The sequence below is a fragment of the Falco naumanni genome, chromosome 10, assembly GCF_017639655.2.
Source record: "Falco naumanni isolate bFalNau1 chromosome 10, bFalNau1.pat, whole genome shotgun sequence".
Taxonomy (NCBI): Eukaryota; Metazoa; Chordata; class Aves; order Falconiformes; family Falconidae; genus Falco; species Falco naumanni.
Genome location: NC_054063.1, coordinates 20667030 through 20689984, shown reverse-complemented (window position 1 = coordinate 20689984; position 22955 = coordinate 20667030). Strand labels below are relative to the sequence as shown.

General features: G+C 64.1%; 2 protein-coding genes across 3 annotated transcripts; both read left to right on the top strand.

Moving 5' to 3' along the window:
• Positions 1-259: 259 nt before the first annotated feature.
• Positions 260-8525, top strand: SSRP1 (structure specific recognition protein 1). Of its 2 annotated transcripts, none has more exons than XM_040608331.1 (17): positions 260-396; positions 921-1103; positions 1850-2035; positions 2298-2403; positions 3044-3234; positions 3319-3549; positions 3645-3748; positions 3882-4010; positions 4388-4609; positions 4704-4776; positions 5268-5406; positions 5547-5592; positions 6292-6415; positions 6829-6999; positions 7302-7393; positions 7603-7783; positions 8060-8525. In XM_040608331.1, exons 2-17 carry the CDS (start codon positions 1050-1052, stop codon positions 8126-8128), a joined length of 2118 nt encoding a protein of 705 aa, XP_040464265.1. In that variant the 5' UTR covers positions 260-396; positions 921-1049; the 3' UTR covers positions 8129-8525. The 2 variants fall into 2 exon arrangements, with proteins under 2 accessions (XP_040464265.1, XP_040464264.1); XM_040608330.1 differs by having other exon boundaries at positions 7603-7795.
• A 1057-nt stretch (positions 8526-9582) lies between these two features.
• On the top strand, positions 9583-20913 carry TNKS1BP1 (tankyrase 1 binding protein 1). The gene is given in 13 exon segments (XM_040609144.1): positions 9583-9799; positions 10462-10605; positions 10813-11455; positions 12286-12358; positions 13247-14062; positions 14064-14561; positions 15105-17242; positions 18285-18615; positions 18864-18996; positions 19100-19239; positions 19441-19607; positions 20181-20246; positions 20579-20913. Coding segments are annotated over 11 exon segments (5097 nt in total). The 5' UTR covers positions 9583-9799; positions 10462-10508; the 3' UTR covers positions 20242-20246; positions 20579-20913.
• The last annotated feature ends 2042 nt before the right edge of the window (positions 20914-22955 follow it).

The following is a 22955-nucleotide window of genomic DNA, read 5'->3' as shown; positions in this document are numbered from 1 at the left end:
GGGGCGCAGCGAGGTCCCAGGTCCCCGGGGGCCTTTGGGGGTGCCCCATCTCGGGGGGCCGGGGCGCCCCCGCCCCCTGGGTGCCCCCAGCCTGGGAGTCGCGGTTGCGAGCCAGAGGCTTCCCGCCGCTCTACGGTGCCCAGCGAGGCAGCGCGGCCGGTGGGGGCCCGGGGGAGCAGCTGATGCAGCCCCACCCCACTCGCCACCTCCTCTATAGCGGGTGCGGGGCGCCGCGTACTCTCTAGCCGTAGTCCTCCCGGCGCTCTATGGTCCTGTCCGCGCCGTTGCCGCGCGGTCCTCCAGCGCCCAGAGCGGCCCCTCTCTATGGCGGAAGTGAGGCCGAGTTCCGCCGGCGGCCGTGGCGGCGGCGGCGGCGGGAGGGAGGCTCCGCGTGAGGTTCGTGTTGCGCAGGCGGGAAAAGTGGCGGCGGTGCGGAGGGGGCCGGGCCCGGCGGGGCCGCACTGGGGGGGGGGGGGGGCTGGGCCCCGGTGGGGTGAGGATGAGGTCGGGGGGTTGGGGACTGGGAGCAGCGGGGAGGGGATTTGGGGTGCGGGGGGGAGGGGCGCACTGGGGAGGGGAAGGGCAGGGCTGGAGGGACCGCGGGCGGGGGGCGCAGGGGGAGGCCCGGGGCCGAGGCAGAGCTGGGGGAGGGGGAGCGCGGGGCCGGGGGCGGCCGGGGCGCCCCCCGCGCGTGGGTCACGTGCCACCCCGAGGGGCAGCGTTGGGGGGCGAGGAGAGCGGCCCGGAGGGGCCGGCGTGGCCTTTCGGGGGTGCGGCGCGGCCGTGCGTGCAGAGCCTGGCCCTGCGGGAGGCCCAGGAGCCATCTTCCCCCCGCAGCCGCTTCGCTGAGCTCTGCTCACCCTCCTCCTCCTCCTTGCCCCCACAGCTGCTCACCCTCCTCCTCCTCCTTGCCCCCACAGCTGCTCTGTCCTCGTCCCCACCTGCCGCTGGCCCGGGGCATGCCAGGCTGGGGCGGGAGCTGAACGACTCGCTGCGCTCGGCCTCCTTCCCCTCCCGCAGCCCAGGTGCTGCCACCTGCCCCGGCCGCCATGGCTGACACGCTGGAGTTCAACGAGATCTACCAGGAGGTGAAGGGGTCCATGGTGAGTGAGCTGGGGTGGGGGGACAGTCCCTGGGGAGACCTGCCTGGGCCCTGGTGGGTGGCACGTGGTGTTGTGACCTGCTCTTGCAGCCAAAATGCTGCAGGGCGCTCCCCCTGCTCCAGCATGTCTTGCGCTGCCTCGTCCTGGCAGAGGATGTTTTGCTGATCTCGCCTGGAAGCAGGGAGCGGAGGTGCCTCGTTTCCGGGGCTGAAGCATTTTGGAGCATCAACAGGGGCTTTTAAGTGCCAGCCTGTTGTGGAACGAGCGAGGTTGCGGTTGGGAACGTTTCCAGGAGGAGGGAGAAGGGATGCCAGCTGTGGGCGTCCACCCTAGCTACTGCAGGAGGGTTCTGTGCTGGCCATCAGCCTGTTCTGGTGCAGGGAGCGGGTCATGGGGCGGGGGGGTGGTGGTTTGCAGTGGTGTGGAGTGTTTCTGGGTCACCTGTAACCCTCTGGCTTTTGGGACATTGTCCCCAAAAGCCCAAGGGAGCTACAGAAACATAGCGGCACTGAGGGTGCTGGCGACAGTCTTGTGGCCACTTGAATCCTGGATCCAGGTGGCAGGGAGTGCATGAGGACTAAAGCCGGCGGGCACTTGGGAAAGTTAACTGGTTTTGTCTGGAGGGGATGCACAGCCGCCTGTTGTGCCCAGCAGTTCCCAGCTCCAGAGCCTGTCGGTGTTGTCGGGCTGTTTCCCTGCATGCAGGGCGGGCTGCCCCCACCTCACACTTGCCTCTCTCCCGCCAGAATGACGGGCGGCTGCGGCTGAGCCGCCAGGGCGTGATTTTCAAGAACAGCAAGACGGGGAAGGTTGACAACATCCAGGCCTCAGAGCTGGCTGAGGGCGTGTGGCGGCGTGTGGCACTGGGTCACGGCCTCAAGCTGCTCACCAAGAACGGCCATGTCTACAAATATGATGGTTTCCGGGAATCGGTGAGTCCCCTGGTCCCTGTGTACCTGTCCTGTTCTTGTCCCTGGCTGGCATCTATTCAGTTGCTGGATTTTGCTTGTCCTGTGTCAAGCTGCACTCCCTGGAAGTCTGACGGCACTGACCACCCCCCGGGAACAGTGCTGACCCCCTTTTTTTTTGCCACTTCCCTTGCACTGGGGAGGCTGTGTCCTGGTTATGGGCTCAGGGCAGCGCGTGTATGTGGTGGTGTCTGATGGATGTTCCCTCCTTCTTGCTGTTGTCCAGGAGTTCGATAAGCTCTCGGATTTCTTCAAGGCCCACTATTGCCTGGAGCTGGCGGAGAAGGATCTGTGTGTGAAGGGCTGGAATTGGGGGACAGTGAGGTTTGGAGGTGAGTTGTTGTAATGCCATTGCTGAGGGAAGGGAACAGCTGCAGCAGGTGCAGCCCGAGGCAGGGGAGCTGGGATAGTTTCCCACCAGCATGGCTGTTCCTGCAGCACCCGGCTGGTCCCTTGAGCAACATCCTGCTTTCTAGTGGCATTCTTGGGGATGGTGAGGATGTTAGCCATCCCAGGAAAGCAGAAGATACCTGCAGGCCTCAAATCCAGGGGAAGGTTTTGCAGGCAGGGAACACTTGGAAAAAGAAGGGTTGGCATGGGAGTTGCCAACATCTGTCCAAGCCTGCCGGTTCATGAAGGAGCCAGGGGAGCTGGTGAATGCTCCCCCCTGGTCTGAGTCCAGGCAAACATGGGAACAGACGGTTCCCTTCAGTTCACTTCTGATCAGTGTCTGTCTCCCGGGGCTGTAACCAGAAGGAGAAAGCCTGCAGATTTGGGAGGGAGCATGGGAATGGAGGCAGGGGGGAGGAAAAGTGTTGCTGGATTTTGTGAGAAGACCAAGGCTGTTCCTAGAGATGGGATCTAGGAGGACCCCATGGGTCTGCCTTGCAGTGGGGACCTTACCCGTGCCCCATGGCGTGGTGGTTCCGATCCTGCTGTGACGGGCTGCGTCTCCCCTCCTGCCTGCTGTAGGGCAGTTGCTCTCCTTTGACATTGGGGAGCAGCCGGTGTTCGAGATCCCCCTCAGCAACGTCTCCCAGTGCACAACGGGCAAGAATGAGGTGACACTGGAGTTCCACCAGAATGATGATGCTGAGGTCTCGCTCATGGAGGTTCGCTTCTATGTGCCGCCCACCCAGGAGGATGGTGTGGACCCTGTGGAGGTGAGAGGCTGGCCGCGGGGACAGCAGGTCGGGTGGGGGTGGGTAGCTGGGTACTCTCAACTGGTCATAACTCTTCCTTTGCAGGCCTTCGCTCAGAATGTCCTCTCCAAGGCGGATGTGATCCAGGCCACCGGCGATGCCATCTGCATCTTCCGGGAGCTGCAGTGTCTGACGCCTCGTGGGCGATATGACATCCGTATCTACCCCACCTTCCTGCACCTTCACGGCAAGACCTTTGACTACAAGATTCCCTACACAACCGTGCTGCGCCTGTTCCTGCTTCCGCATAAGGACCAGCGGCAGATGTTCTTTGTGGTGAGGAGGGAACGCGGGGCCTTCCCTCCCCCAGGGAAGGGTGGCAAGTGATGGCTTCAGGGGATTTCAGGTCTTCACCTTCTCTTCTCTTTTAGATCAGCCTGGACCCCCCGATAAAGCAAGGCCAGACCCGCTACCACTTCCTTATCCTGCTCTTCTCCAAGGATGAGGACATCTCCCTGACCCTCAACATGAATGAGTGAGTTCCTCTCCTGCAAGGCCACTGCCTTGCACCCCTCCCTGGACATGGGGGGCTTCGGGGAGCTGCGAGGGAGGTAACAAAACCTCATGGGTTCCCCTTCTCACCATTGCCCTCTCTTTCGGCTGTGCAGGGAGGAGGTGGAGAAACGCTTCGAGGGGCGGCTCACCAAGAACATGTCAGGCTCCCTCTACGAGATGGTCAGCCGGGTCATGAAGGCGCTGGTGAATCGCAAGATCACTGTCCCCGGCAACTTCCAGGGGTGAGGCGTGCTGCTGCCAGCCGAGGGGGCTGTGGATGGTGGAATGTGGGATCTTCCTGCTGCAGGAAGGGGCACGGAGATGGGGAGAGATGCAAAGCCTGCCTTGCCTGCCCTAGGACAGAAGAAGCTGTTGCTTTGGTAGCCTGAGGCCAGCTGTTTGGGATCCCTCCCCAACTTTGGCAGCAGGACTGGCCCCTCTCTTTCTCTCTTGTTCCTGTGGCCAGGGAAATAGTGCTCTTTGGGATTTGTGGCTTGTGCTGGGGGAGCAGTCGCCAGGCTCCTCTGGGCTGCTGACGTCCTCTGTCTGACTGCGGGAGTGGGCACAGGGAGGGCGTTTGCTCCCCGTGGGTGTAAGATGGCTATGTTTGCCCTCACAGACACTCCGGAGCCCAGTGCATCACCTGCTCCTACAAGGCCAGCTCAGGGCTTCTGTACCCGCTGGAGCGTGGCTTCATCTATGTGCACAAGCCGCCCGTGCACATCCGCTTTGACGAGATCTCCTTCGTCAACTTTGCCCGTGGGACCACCACCACCCGCTCCTTCGACTTTGAGATCGAGACCAAGCAGGGCACGCAGTACACCTTCAGCAGCATAGAGAGGTGGGCAGGGGGCGTGGGGTGTGGGGCGAGCTGCTCTCAGTGCTGCTGGCACCCTGGCTGCCGCCAATACCTGACCCCCCTGCCTGTCCTGCAGGGAGGAGTATGGGAAGCTATTTGACTTCGTCAACGCCAAGAAACTAAACATCAAGAACCGAGGCCTCAAGGAGGTACCTGCTGAGCAGGGCTGGTTCCCTGCGCCCCACTGGAACCACTGCCCACCAGCTGGGATGGGGAGGGGGGGGGGGGGCTGTTTTCTCTCCAAAATTTTGCTGCTTTCCCCCCCTTTTTTTTTTTCACCTCTCTTTTCTCTCCTTGCCCTTGTAGAGGAAAAAGGTCCGTGCGATATCCCTTCCTCTTTCTCCTCTTCCTCCTCCTGGTGCAGGTTTCCTCTGCATGGCTGTGGTGGTCCCCGACTAAACCCAGTAACTCCAGCATGACTTATGAGAGGACCCCCCCCCTAACCCAGATAACTCTTCTGCCCCTCTCTCCAGAGCCCTGATCGGTAGAAGGAGGGGACGTGGCAGGCCTCCCGTCCTCCCCACCCTGTGCATGCGACTGGGGCCTGCCCAGGAGCATGCCAGAGTTGCGGTTTCCAGAAGTGGGGTGTGTGCAAGTGTGGGGAGCACAGGACGCAGCCCTCACGCTGTCTCTCCTGCAGGGCATGAAGCAGAGCTATGACGAATATGCCGACTCTGACGAGGACCAGCACGATGCCTACTTGGAGAGAATGAAGGAGGAGGGCAAGATCCGGGAGGAGAACGCCAATGACAGCAGCGACGGCTCTGGGGAGGAGACAGGTGAAGGCTGAGGCCTGGTGGGTGTGAGGGCCTGCTGGAGGGGACTGTCTTTGGTGATCAGACTTCCTCACCCCATCTCTGGTGAAGTCTTGTCCATCCTTGCCTTGCTATAAGCTGACCCCTATGCTCTCTCCTTCCAGATGAGTCCTTCAACCCTGGTGAGGAGGATGATGATGTGGCTGAAGAGTGAGTAGAGACTGGGCAGGTGTCTGTCTAGCAGGGGGCTTTTGGAAGGCGCTGTTTGAGGGTGTCACGTGGGGCTGCATGAGCACTGGGGAATGTTCCAGGCACAGCCGGTATTGCTTTATAAATTCCTGGTCTTAAAAATCTTGAGAAGTAAGTGCAGTTCTGGGCTTGCTCAATTATAATGACATTATACAGATTGGAAAGGTTAGAGAAGGGCGGCTGGGGGGATCAGATGGCGCCTGGATGAGGCCTTGGCTGTTCAGGCTGGAAAAGAGAACAGCGGGAGGAGGATGGGATGCAGCTCCGTGAAATCCTGAGTTGGGGGAGCAGGTGGGTGGGAATTGCAGTCTCCGCAGCAGCGTGAAGAGCCACTGTGTGTGCTAGCGGGAGCTGGGTTGAGCCCAATGGGAGGAGGTGGATCTTGGTGGAGTTGAGCTGCGTGGTGGTGTGAGTGCCTAAAATTTACAGGAAGTGAGAAAATGATGAGCCGTGTTCGTGGAAGGAGAATCCCCTGAGAGCTGTTAAGCACAAACAACAGCTTCAGCTCAGGAAGTCTCAATTACGGGTTGCTGGAGGCTGGGAGAGTTTGGGGGCAAGTCTTGCTGCCTGCTTGTGGCTGCTCTCCCTCCCCCACCTCGTGCTTCATCTTTCTGGGGTGGGGGTCTTGAGCTGTCACTGAAGCCGAGCACCTCCATGCAGGTTTGACAGCAACGCCTCGGCCAGTTCCTCCAGTGGTGATGGTGACAGCGACCGGGATGAGAAGAAGCCGGCCAAGAAGGCCAAGATCGTCAAAGACCGCAAGCCCCGCAAGAAGCAGCTAGAGGTGAGATGTTGCTGCTGGTGGGGTTGTGGAGAGCAGGGAGTGTGAGTTGCTACTCCCTGTGGGGAGACGCAGGTTGCAGCCCATCAGCTGCACTTCACCTCAACCCTCTGCGGCAGCCTGATCTGGTGCTGTCACCTCGCTGCGCTCTGTCCCAGCTGGGTCAGTTTTCCAAGCCTGACTTGCTGCCTCCTGCAGATGAGTCCAGGTTGAGACTTCCAAAGGGCGTGTTGTGCCCCTGCGTGTGCCCTGGACAGTCCTTTTGGGTGTTGGGGAACTTGTCCCTAACAACTGAGTTACTGGTGGGATGGAGAAGAGTGGAGACCCGGCCCCTCATCTTGGGGCAGCACTGAGTCTTCAGCAAGTGGTGCCATTTGAAGCTTTGACGCTTGTTCTCTCCGCTCCCTGCCTTCTAGAGCAAGAAAGGGAAAGACTCCAATGCTCCCAAGCGGCCTATGTCAGCTTACATGCTCTGGCTGAATGCCAACCGGGAGAAGATCAAGTCAGAGCATCCTGGCATCAGCATCACAGACTTGTCCAAGAAGGCTGGGGAGCTCTGGAAGGCCATGTCCAAGGAGAAGAAGGAGGTGAGGGATGGGGTGTCTGGATTGCTTTGCTGGTGGGGAGAGCTGAGGCTGGGCGAGGAGACTGGACAGGAGGGGCCCTGGCAGGTTCTTGCTTGTTCTCAGGAACCTGGCGCTCTGTAGGTGGGAGGGGAGTGTGGCAGTGGGGAGGTGATGGCTTTGGGCTGGTGGGTGAGTGTTGGCTTGATCCAGGGTGGTGAGGGACATGGCAGGAGCGTGGGTGTGGTGTGGCTGGGGACGGTGGTGGGCTCTGGTGGTGCAGGAGGAGGAGAGAAGTCCCCGCTAACCTTGTGCCCTTGCTGCAGGAATGGGACCGCAAGGCGGAAGATGCCAGGAGGGAGTACGAGAAGGCCATGAAGGAGTACAGCGGGGGCAGCAAGTCAGAGAGCTCCAAGACGTGAGTGTGCTGAGCAGAGAGGGCTGGCAGGGGTTGCCGGGGCTTGGCCCCTCTGAACTGGGGCTGTTCCACAGCTGTCACGCTGCCTGAGCCTCTCCAGGGCTGGGGGCAGTGTGAAGAGTGTCCACAGCTCTGTGGTGCCAGGGAGGTGGCTGGTGGGGTCAGCAGGGTAATGCCTCTCCTCTCCCGCCCTCCCAACACATGCGCAGGGAGCGGTCTAAAAAGAAGAAGAAGAAGCAGGAGAAGCAGATGAAGGGGAAAGTGGAGAAGAAAGGCGCCGCCTCCAAGTCTTTGTCCTCCAAGTCCTCTGCCAAGAGTATGAACGAGAGCTTCAAGAGCAAGGAATTTGTCTCCAGTGATGAAAGCTCTTCTGCAGAGAGCAAGAAGGAGGTAGGGGTCTTGGTAAGGCTCTCCCGGCTCCTCTCCCCCCGGGTACGCTCCATTTCTCTCTTGTGGACGTGGGCTGCTTGCCCTGTCCCTGCAGGGGCCGGGACCCTCTGGTACCTCTTGTCTGTGGTGGTGTGGGCAGCCTGTCTGTGTGCTGCACGTGTCCCCAAGTCACTGCTGCCACCCTGTCCCTGCTGTGGGGTGTGGGAGAGGTCGGGGAACAGGAGCTGCTGCCCTGACCTTGTCCCAGGCTGCCCTGACTTTGTCCCCTGCCCGCAGGACTCTGAGGAGGAGGGGGTCGCCAGCCCACCCCCCAGCTCGGAGGAATCTGCGTCAGGCTCGGATTAGCCCTGTCCCGGCTGGCTCCAGGCTGGATCCCAGATCGGCGAGAGGACGGCTGGGCCGGCCCCGCGGCAGCCACCTGGGCCTTGGGCTCTCGAGCCGGTGGTCATGTCCCCCCGCGGCGGGTGCAGCGCCCCCGGCCCCCCGCCCCTGCCCTCAGTGCCTGGCCGGGGAGCGAGGCCCCGGGGAGGAGGGAGGCCCCGAGGGGCTGGGTCCCACCTCAGCGCAGTTTTGCATCAGTTTGTGTTTTTTGAATACTCTGGTTCCTTTCCTTTTTTCTTTCCTTGTGGTTTGGTGGGGTTTTTTTTTTGGGGTGGGGGGTGGTTTGGTTGTTTGTTTTTTTTTTGTATTTTGGGTCTGTTCACATGGCAACGTGGATTGAATAAAAAAAAAACCCCACCGAGAGCGTCTTTGTGGGTGCAGAGCTGGGGTGGGCACAGGGCTGTCCTCCCCGTTCCTGCCCCCGCGTTCCTGGCTCCCCGCCTTGAGCCGGTGCCAGTGCCAGTGCCCGAGCTCAGCCCCCGCGCACCTCCCTGGCCATTACCGGGCTGCCGCGGCGGAGGGAACCGGCGGAGTGAGGGGGTCCGCTTGCCCGGCCTGGCCGCGGGGGACCTTGTCTCTCAGCGGCAGCCCCGCCTGTCCGCTGCGCACCACCCCCCCCACCCCCGCTCCGCCTCGGTTCCCGGTGCCGGCCCGCGTGGGGCGCGCAGGGCCCGCTGGCAGCGGCGGGCACCCCCGGCCCTGGCGGCGGCGGCAGCGGTGCTGGAAGACGCTCTAGCGCCCTCTCGATGGTAAACGGCGCGGCGGGAGGGGCGGGGCAGGGCGGGGCGCGGCGACTCTCTAGTCGTTCCTCTCCATGGTCCGCCCGGCCACGCGGCGCTGGCTTCGCCGTGCTCTCTGGTTGGCGGGGAGGGGGACAGGGGCGTGGCCGGCGGGGGGGGCGGACGCGCGCTCATGAATATGCAGCAGCAGCGGCGGCGGCAGCGGGTGAGCGGGGGTCGCTCCGCTGGGCTGGGCCTACGGGGAACGGAGATCCCTTCGGGGCCCGTTGTACCCGCCGGAGACGAAGCCGCGGCATCGTCCCCGGCGGGCACAGCGGGCTCGGTACCTCCCCGTTTCCCCGAAATCGAGTGGGGGGCTCCGTTGCCACGGCGACGGGCCTAGGCCTGCTGGCTGCGGCCTACCCAGCTACTCGAGCGGGGGCTTCGTTGCCAGGGCAATGAGAGTAGGCCCCGCCGGAGGAGGGCGGGGGGCGGTGGTGGCGGACGCGGTACGGAACGGACTCGCATCCCGGGGCGGGGAGCGGGGCCTCGCTACCGTCCCGAGGCTGCCAAGGGGTTGGGAAACGGGCCCGATGGCTTCCAGATGTGGGCTGGGGCGGTCGTGACGCCGGTTCCCCCGTGGGAGGGAGGAAGGGAGGAAGGGAAGGGGGGTCTGAGGGGGTGGACCCCGGCGGGGCAGTAGGGAGTGAGGCGGGGAGGGCAGGGCAGAGCCGGGAGGAGGCACCGAGCGGGTTTTTCCTGTCCCCGCAGCCCCGGTGAGTCACGGGAGCGGCGGCGGCAGCGTGAGACCCGTGGGACGGCACCCCCCACGCTTCCCCTGCCCGCCCTGCAGCCCCCTTCCCCCCCTCCCCCCGTGTCCGCGACCCACCCGGGACATGAGGCTGCTGTGGGGAAGGTGAGCAGGGCCCCCCACGGCCCCTACGCTGGGGCAGCCGAGGTGGGCTGTGCGTCGGGGGGTACTCCCGGCCCCGCGGGGGTCGGGAGGGGCCGGCCGGTACCCCTGGAGCTGCTGGGGGCTGACACAGCCGGTGGGGCTTGGTACGGTGTCAGTGAGGGGCTGGTGCAGGGGGTGGCAGGCTGAGGTGGTTCCCGGGGCAAACTGGGGGTTGGCACAGGTCAGGGGTGTGACTTGTGTGCACTGGGGTGCTGGGACAGCTTGACACAGGGTTGGTGCAGGTAAATGAGGAACTGCACGGTGTTTGGGGGTTCACAGTGTGTGGGAGCCAGTGTGGGGTACACTGATGACTGATGTGTATGGGGGGTATGGGCAGAGGGGGGTTGATGTGGCGTTTGGGGTCACTGTGCCGTCCCCGGTTGGTGTAGACATGCTGAGGACAGTGTACAGAGGGTGGTACTGGTGAAGAGAGGGTTGGCAGTGTGACAGTGGTTTATTACACTGTCCAGGTGCTGGCACAGGTGTATGTGAGGGTTTGGCGTAGGGCTGGGAGGTTGGTATCATGGCACAGTGTGGCTGCCCACCACTGGGTCCCACTGGTCCCAGAGCCCAGGTGAAGGGATGCTCCCTAAAATGCTTCTTCCTCTTTCCTCTTTCCCTAGGGGCTGACCCTGCACTGTGTCCATTGAGTCCTGGTCCCGGTTTTGCCATGGCCTCCCAGCCGCAGCCCCTGTGCCCTGCCTTGCCCTGCGCCTCTGCCACAGGCTCTGGGGGGGCTGGACTGGCGGCTGGCAGCCCTGAGAAAGGTCTGTCCCCATGGGGGGTGGGAGAAATCGGAGCTGGGGGGGTTTGCTGGTCTGGCCTGCTCTGGGAAGGCCCCCTCTTGGGGTGCCAAGCTGGTGCCTGAGGGCTGTTCTCGGCCCAGTGTGCCCCACTGGCCTTCCCCAGGGAGCCTGGTGGGGCTGCAGTGCTTTTCCAACATGGCGTTTCTCCTCTCCTTGCTTCTCTTGTAGGCACCACTCGCCCCAAGCCACCGGTCCGGCCCAAACCCCGTGTGCTGCCCAAGCCGGCTATGCCTGCGAAGCCCTCCCTGCCACATCCCCAACTGGGGCCACGGCACCCTCGCCCGGCACTGCCCTCTGCCGAGAAGATGAACCGCCTGGCAGGACCCCAGCCCTATGGCGGGAGCAGCTCGGGGGGGCCCCTCCGGCGCCCCTCCTTCACCCTCAAATCACCCGAGACCCCCAATGGGAAGGGGCTTCCATCTCTGGTCGCAGCCGTGGAGGACCCGGGTTTGACCCCCAGTGAGGAGGTGCCCCCCACTCCACCGACCCCCTCCCGCAAGGGCCCAGCTCCTTTCAAGGTGACACCAGTGCCAGTGGCGACCAAACCAGAGCGATTTCCAGGCACCACCGTGGAGGAGATCCTGGCCAAAATGGACAGCAGGGAGGGCCCAGGGAGCCCAGACCGATCCCGGCTCTCGTTCTTTTGCCCTGATCCCTCCTCTCGCTTCGGCTCCAAGACCTTCACTGCCTTCCGGAGGCGTCCCAGCGGGGAGGCAGATGGAGCCCCCTCCAGCGAAGCCTGCCAGACACCCCAACCTGCGGTGGGCAAGCTGGGGGTGGGGGATGACGGACACCAGACTGCCGAGATAAGGTAAGGAGCCGGGGTCCCGCCCTGGCAGGACAAGGTGAGGAGCTGGGGTCCTGCCCCAGCAGGATGAGAGGCTGCGGGGACAGGGAACATGGCTCCTAGCTGTCTTGAGAATGGGAATAACGGAGCTGAGGTCTAGTTACCGGCATGAGGCCGGTGTTCATCCTAAGCAGGCAGTGCCTTGAGCTGCCTCCATGGGAAGGCCAGGGCAGCCGCCGCAGCGCCGGGTGGTTTGCTCCAACCGCAGGAACGGGCTGTCCCAGTTGAGGAGCTGCCTCTGTGCCTCCAGCCCCCGAGGGCTGGGAAGTGAGCCAGCCATCCATCCTGCTGCCCTGAGGCTGGGAATAACGGGGAGGGGGTCACTCCCCCTGGGAAATCCTCCCTTTTTCCCACCCTTGTTATTTTTTTTTTTTTTTCCTGCTGGGTCATGCCAAGGTAGAGGGAGAAGGCTGATCTGTGGGACTCCTGGCTGCAGGATGTCCTGGGTGAGAGCCAGCACTTGGCCATGCTCCTGAAAGCCGGGTACCTCCGGGAGAGTGAGATGGGGGCTATTTTAAACCAGAGTGTGAGAAACTGGCTCTCCAAAGGACTGAAAACTTTCTGGAAAGGCCATTAGGGCTGATTTGCCTCCCTCCCCTCTGCAGTCACAACCTTGTTGATGGTTTGGTGCCGGGTGCTGCTTGCAGTGATTGAAGGGCCTCTTGTAGTTCATCTGGCCACTGAGGCTGGGGTGGGTGGTTTGGGGCTTGGAGGTGCCTTGGTGGGTGGTGGGAAAGGAGAGCAGAGGTGCATGGAAGGGGAATTTACCCTCCTTCCCCATTTCTGTCTGCCAGTAGCTCCCCCCCAGCCAGCCTGAGCTGTGCCGGGGACCCCCGCGGACGCCGGAGGCCGCCTTCCCCCCCTGACGTGAGTTCTCGCCTCGCCCTCCCGTGCCGCGGTGGCTCCGCTCCTGGGCTCTCTCCTTCGGGGCTCTCCTGTCTCCTCCGGGGCTCCCTCTCTGCGGGGTGCGTGTCTCTCCTTTCTCCTTGGGGTGCTGACCACCACTTTCTCTGGGGAAGCTGGGTTCCCCCCGACCCTGTGCTGGGTGCCCCGGTGTGGGGCTGGATTATTTTGGAGGGGGGTGGTGTGTGCCAGCGCCGCTGCTGAGGCGTGGGCAGGGAGCAACCGTGAGTCACCAGCCAGGGTTTGGTGACCTGGCAGGTATGTGGCAGGGCAGGCCCTTTTGGGCTCCCTGCCAGCCCCCCTCTCACCCTCCCTTTCCCGCCATGCTCAGGGTGGTGACCGGGACACCAGGCCACTGCGACGCCGGCAGTGGTAGCCCCAGCAGTGACACTGGGTCTCCCCAGTGCGGGGGGCTAACCTGGCAATGCTGGGCAGGGTGACACTGGCAAGGGGGTGCTCAGCCTCACGGTGGGGTCGGGGTGCAGATTGGGGTTGGTTTTACTTTCTTCTGCTTTGTTTCTTCCTCTCCATCTGTCTTGGCGCTGCCAGAGGGTGGGCACTTGAGGGGGGCAGCAGCGGGGGGCTTGGGGTGCTGCTGTGCCCTGGGCATGGAGCGGGGCCAGGGGCGGCTGGGAGCCGCCTGGGCTGAGTCACGCAGGAAGCAGCCTGGCGCTGGCGAGAAGCATGGGCACCTCCTGCCTTGGGTTTGGGGAGGGGAGGGGGTGCTGGCGGGTGGGACCCTCGTTGTAGATTAGGGCTGGTGAGAGGGCGGGGGGCTGTGATTTGAGGGTGGGTGACGCCTTGGAGGTTTCTCTCCAGTGACACAACACCCCCTGCGGGCTCTTTCCACAGCTCTCCTCTCTCCAGCTGGGTGCCCTCGGCCCCCCTGGGTCCCCAAGGCCCCCCACCTGCCCGGCTCCGGGGGCTCCTTTCCAGCCTGCTGAGCCCTCCGCCTCGGCTCCCGGCTCTCCTGATGCCCCCCCAGAGCTCCCAGCCCCCGGCTCCCCGACGCTGGCCCCTGGCTCCCCCGAATCCCCCGCTCGGCCTTCAGCCGAGGTTTCGGCTGCCTCCATCCAGGCCCCGGGTGCTCCCTCCTCTGCGGCCAAGCCCCGGCTCGGCACCTCCTGTTCCCCTGGCTCCCCCCACACTCCCGGAGAGGGATCCCTTGATACTGCCAGCCCCCCCAGCACTCCCGAATTGTCCCCCAGAGCCACCTGCCCCCCTGGCTCTCCTGAGGCTGCTGCTGAGTACTCAGCTCCCCCCAGCCCCCCCCCCGAGCTCCCTGCTAAAGCCTCCCGTCCTCCGGGCTCCCCAGAGGGACCTGATGACTCCCCAGTGTCCCCACAGTCTTATGAGGGTCCTGAGTTCAGCCCCTCTCCCCCTTCCAGGGACTCGGGGCTCCGGCGCTCTTCGGAGGGGGTGTTGCAGCCCCCCACAGCAGGGCAAGGCATGGGAGAGCTGGGGGGCTCACTGAGCGCTCTGCCCCGTCCCGGGGATCCGCTGTCAGAGCCATCCCTGGGCAGTGATTCCGGTTGGAGCCTTTCTCAGTCCTTTGAGTGGACCTTCCCCTTGCGGGGGGCACGTCGGCTAGCATCCCCTCCCCGTTCCCCCATCCGGGAGACACCTGACTCAGGGCTTTCTGAAGAGGGCGAGTCGGACGGGGAGGACCAGGGCCCCTGTGCCCCATGCTCCCGGGGGGGACAGTGGGTCTGAAGAGCCCGGCCCCGTCGTGGCTGGCAGCCGGGCAGCAGAAGGGGCTTCGTGTCCAGGGGGGCCCGTGGCCCAGTGCGAGGCCGAGGGCTCGGCAGAGGAGGAGGAGGAGGAAGGGGAGGCAGAGCGGGATGCCACTGTGCCCTGCTCCGCTCTCTGTGTGACGGAGCTTGTCCAGGACCCAGCTGAGCCCAAGCCCCCCACCCAGCCCAGCCTCCCCATCGAGGCCACCCCGCCAGATCTGGCCCCACCGGATCCAGCCACTGCGGCCCACTCGGTGTGGGTGCCGGCTGGCGACTGCCCCGTGAGCCTGCAGGGCCCTGGTGGGCCACGCCAGGCTGAAGGATCCTCGAGGGTCCCTGATCCCCACGCTGACCCGGGCTGGCTGACGGAGCTGCTGGCGTCGCCTGGGCCTCATGCTGCGGGCCACGGCTCTCCAGATGCGGAGAGGCCCGAGGTAAGGGTGCGGGGATCCAGGCGGCTTCGCGATGGGAAGGGTTAACACCAGGCCCCGGTGTCGGTGTGGCACTGGGCTCTGCTGCGGCAGGGCTGGGTGCGCGTAGGGCGGTGGGACGGGTTGGGTGGAGGCTGAGCGGGAGCATGCTGTGCCGGCAGGGAGAGCTGGGGTGCGGCCAGTGCCGCGTGCGGGGCCTGCTGGGGAGCCATGGCTGGCGGCTGGGGGACCACGGCTGTCCTCCGGCGGCTGCTGGCCAACCTGGAGCTGCGGGATGAGCTGGGGAGGGCTCGCCAGGCACCAGGCTGGGAAGGACCCGGGGCAGGCGCAGCAGCTGTGAGTACCCCCGGGCAGCTGGCAGCTGCTGGTGTGGGGAGGGCAGGCGGCAGGATCTGGCCTCCCCTCGCGATGGGACCCTGCTTCTGCTGTGTCCCCCAGGCATCTGAGGATGTTTCCCCCGGCTTTTCCCCTCCAGCTTTCCTCTCTGCAGCGTGAGCTGGGACTGTGACCCCCTTTAACTTCCTCTCCCCATGTCTCTTCCCCCAGAACCTGCTCGGCTGGTCACGGAAGGACCTGTGCAGTGAATTCGGCATCGGCAGACCTCACCAGGCTGGCACCTTTGACTGGACCCGTGAGGCTGTGGCCAGGGAAAGAGACTGGCCTGGTGAGGTGGAGCGGGACCGGGAGTTTGGGGCCAGATCAAGCTGGGAGAGCACCAGGGATGGGGACCGGCAGGATGGGCCCTTTGGCACTGCCAGGAAGGACTGGGGCAGCGATTACAAAGGGACGGAGTTGATGGGGGAGACGAGACTGAGCTGCAGTGACTGGTCGAATTCCCATGGCATGGTGGAAGGCTGCCTGCAGGATCAAGACTTTGGTGCTGGCAAACCCAAGTGGGGCACGGGCTATGGCTTGGGCAGCGCGAGCAGCAGGGAGGAGATGGGCCCCGGGAAGGCTGACTGGAGCAGCAGCTATGGCGTGGGACATGGCCAGCAGCGGGATGAGGAGCCGAGCTCCAGGCAGCCCAGCTGGGCTGGCAGGTATGGCTCTGGGGGTCCCGAGAGCCAGGACAGCGAGATCACACCTGCATGGGCTGGTGGATATGGCACCGGTGATGTGGCGATGGATAGGGAGATCACCCCAGACTGGGCCAGTAAATACAGTAGCAGGGACGCTGAGACCAAGGACAAAGATTTTACGCTGGGCTGGGCTGGCAGATCCAGCACTGGGGACGCTGCGACCCCAGACAAGGAGTTTGGCCCCGGCAGGCAGGGCTGGGAGAGCAAATACAGCACCAGGGACATGGAGAGCCAGGACCGGGAGTTCAGCCCCAGCAGACCAGCTTGGACTGGTGAATACAGCACCCAAGAGATGGAGAGCCAGGACCAGGAGTTCAGCCCCAGCAGACCAGCTTGGACTGGTGAATACAGCACCCAAGAGGTGAAGAGCCAGGACCGGGAGTTCAGCCCCAGCAGGCCAGCTGAGGCTGGTGAATACAGCACCAGGGACATGGAAAGCCAGGACCGGGAGTTCAGCCCCAGCAGACCAGCTTGGACTGGTGAATACAGCACCCAAGAGATGGAGAGCCAGGACCGGGAGTTCAGCCCCAGCAGACCAGCTTGGACTGGTGAATACAGCACCCAAGAGATGGAGAGCCAGGACCGGGAGTTCAGCCCCAGCAGGCTGGCCGAAGCCAATGAGTACAGCACCAGGGACGGGGAGACCCGGGATGGGGAGTTCAGCCCCAGCAGACCAACCTGGGATGACAGGTACAGCACCAGGGATGTGGAGATCCAGGACGAGGAGTTCAGCCCCAGCAGACCAGCCTGGGCCAGCGAGTACAGCAGCAGAGAGGTGGAGACTCGGGACAGCAGGTTCGGCCTCAGCAGACCAGCCTGGGATGATGAGCATGGCACCGGGAACATGGGCACACAGGATGGCGAGTTTAGTCTCAGCAGAACGGCCTGGGCCAGCAAGTACAGCTCTGCAGACAGCAAAGAGGAAGAAAGAGAGTTTAGTCCTGGCCGGCTGAGCTGGGCTGGTGAGCATGGCATTGGCCAAACTGACCTGGCTGATGCTTTTGGTGTTAGGAAAGATGACTTGCCTGGCTCCCGTGTCCCCGAGCCCCCGGCCCAGGAGCCTGGCTGGGGCAGCACCCACCAGCAGGAGCGCAGTGCCACCGATGGCAGGGACTGGGCTGAAGAGCTTGGAGGAGCTGAGTGCCACAACCAATTTGGCATCATTGGGACAGAGCGAGCGTCAGATCCCTCTGGCACTGGAGCATCATCAGATGGCTTGATGTCCTGGGCTGGTGGGATGAGGTCCGGGGGCCTGCAGGAGCCCCTGGGAGACTGGCACAGGGATCTCTCCTTCAGCAGCTCGGATGCCACCGGCTGCCTGGGTACTGGTGATGCTGGCGGGGTTGTGCTGGGGCATACGGCCTGGGATCAGGGCCTGGGCAACCTGCCTGCCCTGGACGGCTCTGCCCAGTCCCGGGAGGCCAGGCTGGAAGAGCCGGGCTGGAGCCGGGACTTTGACGCAGCTGGCTGGAGCGTGGAGCTGCACGATGCCGAGGCCAAGCGCCAGGAGTGGGTTAGTGCGTTCGGTGCTCGCTGTGCAGCCCGGAGCCGGAGCTTCGGTGTCGGAGAGCAGAGACCAGGAGATGGTGCTGGCTTAGCGGACAGGTAAGGAGGGCACTGGTGGTGGCAGCACGGCCCCGGGGCGGGGGGGATCCGACCCACATGGGTGACCATGCTGCCCTGCAGCAGGGACTTCTGATGCCATGGGCCTTGTGCTGGCATCCTATTGTGTCTCACTCGTAGCTGGGGGATCTGCTGCCTCCGGCCCTGGGCTGCTGGAGCTCCTCTTCCACTGCCTCCACGTTTCCCCTTGTAGTTTCTGGCCCCACAGGTGGAGCGGAACATTTTTGAAGGACTGGGTTTCAACTTGTCCCAGCAGGATCTGCCATCTTGAGCTGATCCAGGAGGGGCTGATGCCTTCGGGGCTTCTTGTGCTAGTCTCCCTCTGACAGTGGCAGATACAGCCCTGTGCCCTTATGGCTTTGCTATGTTGTGGGAACCCTGATTTCAGTCAATCTGCAGAGCTGGGGATTCTTAGAATGAGAAATTCCCCAAGCTGCCTGAAAAGAAGGATCCCAGGAGAAAGGAAGTGAAAGCCCCAAGGGCCTCTGGAAGGCCCCAGCCTGGTGGACACATGTGGGGCAGTGGGGAGCTGCCCTTGCCCTGGGAGCTGTGCAGTTTTCTGTTGCCAGTGCCTTCCCACACCCCAGGTGGCCCTGATCATCATCTTCCTGCCCCCTGGGGCCTCTTGGTCACCGGGTGTCCCCTGGCCACCTCCTGGGGCTGGTGGCCCTACTGGAGGGTCTGACACCTTTCTGTGCTCCAAGGTGGAGAATTGGCCTGAGTCCCCTATGAGTCTGGCAGCTTCCTTGCTCTCCCCCCCACCCCAAATTCTGCCCCAGCCTTTTGGGAGGGTGCTTTGAGGGAACTTTCCAGCAGTGCCACCCCCTTGGTGTGATATCCTGGGAGAGAAGTGGGGGGTCTTGGACACCTGGGTGCTTCTCTAACTTCAAGGGAGCAGCGTTTGGCCCTCCCTGTGCCTCAGTTTCCCCTGGGGGCAGACGGAGGTGAGGTTCAGGGCAGGGGAAGGGCCTGTGTTAGCTGGAGCTGGAGGAACTCTGCGGTCTCGCCTTGTCTCCCTGAGCAGAAGCATCCGTCTCTCGGACCCCAGTCCGCCATTGAATGATGCTCAAGCTGACCCCTCAGCTGTGGAGCCCAGTGAGAGTGAGCCGTCCAGCCCTGCTGGGGAGGAGAGAGACCCCCATGAGATGGCCGCTGCCCTGCGGAGCCCCAGGGCCTCCCCTCTGCTGCTGGAGGCTGCTGGTGGGACCCTGCCAGATACGGAGAGCGAAGAAGCCCCCTTGGACCACCCAGATGGGAAGAGACCAGCAAGCTGGGAGGAGAAGCGGCTCTCCCTGGGCACCCCTCAGTCTGAGGGACCCACAGACCATGCTGGGCAGGAATTCACCTTCCTGGAGGTGAGTGGGGAGGGGACAGCTTCCAGCAGCCCCCTCATATGGCCCTGGGGGTTCCCAGCTGTCAAAGAGATGCTTCTCTGGTGCCCCTGTCCCTGTCCCACTCTGGGGATGGGGGCTTTACTCTCTGGCCCTAGACTCCCCTGAGGGACAGGCTGCAGATTCAGGGCCCCCCAGGGCTGTTGCGGGCATGCTGGCTGAGATGGGGGTCCCCAGCGCTGGGCTCTAACCTGTCCCCATGGGCCCCACAGGACACGGAGGTCCTGGACAGCAGCATGTACCGCAGCAAGGCCAACCTGGGTCGCAAGCGCAGGCACCGGGCACCGGCCCTTCGCCCTGGGGCCACCTCGGAAGGGGACAGCTGGATTTTCCGGGACTCCACAGGTGAGAGCCTGTAGGACGGTGATGACAGGAGAGGGATGGCAGGGCCATCTGTCCTCAGCAGAGGTGTCTCATGGTGATGCTGTCCCCTGTGTCCTCCCTGCAGAGCCCCGTCCAGCCCCCCCAGTAGCGTCCTCCGACGAGGAGGCAGCGGAAGAACCCAAGAACCGACGGGTGCGAGCGTCCCCATCGGGCAAGGGGGTCAAGATGCCACTCTTCCCTAGCCTCAGCACATCGGTTCTCAAGGTGGGGCCTGCTGGGACCCCAAGCGAGTGGGGTGACACCTGGCCGGCTGGAAGGGAGGGTTTGACCAGGGGAGGGGAAGCTGAGGCATGTTGGGACCGAGGAGGGGTTGGCCAAAGGGAACTAGTGCGTGGAGGAGTCGGTGGGAGGATTTGGGAGGGGGCAGAGCACGGTGTGCCCACCTGACTGCTCTTCTGCACCCAGGCCAAGCTGAGGGGTCGAAACCGCTCGGCTGAGGAGGGGGCACTGCCAGGGGACAGCAAGGCAGCCTCCCCCAAAGACCCTCACGTGCAGCGCTCCAAGTCCTGCAAGATCCCTGGCTTGAGTGGGAAACCCCTGGCGCTGCCTCCCAAACCCGAGAAGTCCTCAGGGTGAGTGCTGGGGTGCAGCACACTCGGGAGGCGAGGGCTGTGTCTCGGGGCCGTGCTGGGGGAGCACCGGGGCTGGGAACGGAAAGGGGGGCTTGGGGGCAGCTGCTGGGAGGATGCTGAGGACTGGGGAGGTGCTGAGGTGGCTGCTGCTGCATTGGGCGCCCCACAAGGGCTTGAGGGAGTGCTATGGGTGGATTTTTCCAGAGGCGTGAGGGTTTTGGGGTGCTTTAGAGGGCTGAAGGCGTGCTGAGGGGCGCTGGGTCCCTCGCCGGTGCCTGCGGCTGGCAGCAGGATGCTGGGCGAGGGGGGGGCTGTGCCGGGCCGGCTTTCCCAGGGCCCGTTGCCTGGAGAGCCGGGCTGCTCCACCCTAAACACTGCTTGGGACGCAGCCCTTAAAGCCCCAGCAGGCGCGCAGCTCCCTGCCTGCCCTCCCTGTGGGGCCCCAGCCCACCGAATCCCCCCGGGAGCAGAGATCAGCTTGGGGTCCCTCCTGACCATGCCCCCATGGGGTTGGTCCGGGGCCCGGGGCTGTCTCTGGGGGGCTTGTGCTGATGCCGTGCCAACACTTCCCAGGTCAGATGCCTCCCCCCCGCACTGGCTGCAAGCATTGAAGCTGAAAAAGAAGAAACCTTGAGTGGGGTGAGTGCAGGAGTTGAGGGGCTGCTGCAGGACAGACCCCAGCCCACGGGCAGGGCGTAGCTGGGGCCTCCCCCTCCCCACGCTTCCTGCCTCGGGGCTGTGTGTCCGGGGGGGGGGCTGGGGGGGTCCATGTGGCCAGAGACGTGGCCGTGGCGCAGGTCCTGCTGCGCTGCACCACGCCGACTGGGGTGGGAGCATGTCCCTGTGTCCCTGGGGTCTGTGCTGCTGTGGGGAGCGGCACGCTCCCTCCTGCCTGCTTGTGGCCAGGGTCTCCACTGGGTCTGGGGCTTCGCGTGGGGGTCTCACCCCTCTCCCTGCTGTGTCTTTTCCAGGCTCGCCCTCCAGCCAGCACGTCCCTGGAGGCTGACAGCTGCCGTCCCCAGGATCAGGCCTGCCCCCTCCCTGCAGCGGGACGCGCGCACACACACACACACACACACACACATGCATCTATGCACTTTGTACGATGCTCGCAGGGTCCCTGTCCCCCTCCCCAACATAACACTTCCCCCTCCTCAGCTCCTGTGTCCCCGGGAGCTGGGGCGTGGACAGTGAGCCCCCTCCCTGCCCCTCGCCCCCTGCTCTTGTATCACCCTCAGACAAAGAGCAGCAGGTCAGGATCGTGGTGCCACTTTGACAGGACAATAAAACTTCCTCGGTTGGTTCAGGGGGGCTGGTGGCCCTGGCTCTTCTCTCAGCCCCGCGGGGCTGGAGGGGGGAGGACATTGGTGCGGGGACTGCCACCAGGAGGAGCTCTCTGCTCGCAGCTGGGACATAGGGCACCCATGGGTGCTGCCTGGCTGAGCGGGGGGGCACCCCAGCATCCTGTGGGAGCCTGCACAGGCGCAGCGTGCACAGCTGGGCGCCCACGTGTGCAGCCCTGAGCGTGCTTCTGCGTGCAGTGATTGCAGACCCCCTGGCACAGGCCCATGCAGGCGTCTGCCAGCCCCACTGGTGATGCACCCACACTCTTCCCTACACTGCTGTGCCCCGTATGTACCCACACCCCCTCGCCCCCCGTTGCACCCCCTGCACACACAACATTGCCCACGCCTGCAAACTGGCCGCGTGCACCCACCCCAGCACCACACGGCGCCTTGCTGCCCGCTGCCAGCCCACCCCCTTGCTGGGGTGCTAGGGTCACCCCGAGGAGGAGCAGGGACAGGTACCACCCTGCTCCCAAACCTTCCCACAGGCGGAGCAGCCTGACCTCCCTCCTGCCGAAGCCAAGCCTGTGAGGGGGCGGATTGCGGCAGCCCCCCGGCAATGGCGGTGGCTGTGGTGCAGCCAAGAGGCTGGGCTGTGGAGGAATGGGGGATCCCCCGTCCCTACAGCTGGGCTGGAGCTGAAAGCCACAAAGGAGACGTGTTGCCAGCGGGCACCGCGTACATCCTTCCGGCCTTGGGTTTTGGCCAGGCTGGTGAGCCGAGCTGCTGCTACAGCCACTCTTTGGGTACCTCCTGGGTCTGGCTGTGCCCCCCCGGGGTGGGACCCCCAAGGCTGTTTTTTTCTGGCAGTGTAATGGAAAGAGGGAGATCCAAAAGGAGAGACGTAGCCAAGGGATTGCTGTTTCCCTGGTAGGATGTGAGTAACTCCAGCCAGCTTCAGAGGAAGTCGCCTAATCCCACTTTGCCGCACAGCTGAATGCTGCCCTCCCTCGCAAGGGGTGCCTGGGCAGTGCCAGGAGCGTGGTTCCTTGTCCCCACCAGTGCCCGGGTGGCTGCACGGGGCCCTGGGCATGCCGTGGGGACAGTCACTGCTCCCGAGAGATGGCTGCTATCTCCTGTCCTCGGTGGGGCAGCCCCCTGCCATGCATCCGGGCAGTGGGCTTTTGCCGAGCCCTGTGCGTCGCGTGGATCCAAGGAACCCAGCGGACAGTTGATGGGATCAGCTATTCCCCGGCAAAGCTCTGTGCCGTGAGCTGGTCGGGGTCTCCTGCTTGCTGCCAAGCCCTTGGCTTCATCCTGGAGCTGCAGCGAAATCCCAGCCTCTCCCTTCCGAGTGCCTCCGACGGTGGCTGCCCTGTGCAGGGTCGGCAGGGATGGACACGGTCTCTGGGATTTATTCCCCAGGGATTGGGAGTGAATGTCCCCAGAGCCTCTTGCTACTGTCTGGGATGGGGCTGTGGGTGCCCGAGGGCAGCCCCTCTGCCCTCGCTGCTGGGCTGGGCGCCCCAAGACCCCCGTAACTCCCTCCCCACACCCCCAGTCCCATTCCTGCTGCCAAATGGTGCTGCAGATAACGGTGTTCGGTGTTGGTTCATGGCCCTGCCACCCGCCTACAGCCCCTCCCCGTGGTGTTGGGGCCCTTTGCCCAGCTCTGGCCACCAACCTGCTGCCAGAGGCCATGGCAAACCCAAGGTGGGGGGGGAGGGGGGCTCCAGCCCACCACAGGAGGCTGCAGTGGGTCAGCCCGCAGGCAGGGACCGTGCCAGGGACCGTGCCAGGACCCCCGGGTGGCACTGCGGTCTGTGCGAGCAGAGCTGTCCCCACTGGTGGGGCAGTGAGAGGGTGACGGGACTCATCAGCCCCTCGGCGTCACTGGCAGCTTTTTGGCAAGGCATCACTTCAGCGGGGCTGGAAAGGGTTACCTGTTCTCCTGTGCTACCCACAGAATACAAAAATAGTGGAAATCATTATTAATAGTGATCTTCATTACCCAGGCTGGAACATCTCCCTTTGTAGCAGTTTCTGGCGATACCAAGGGTCT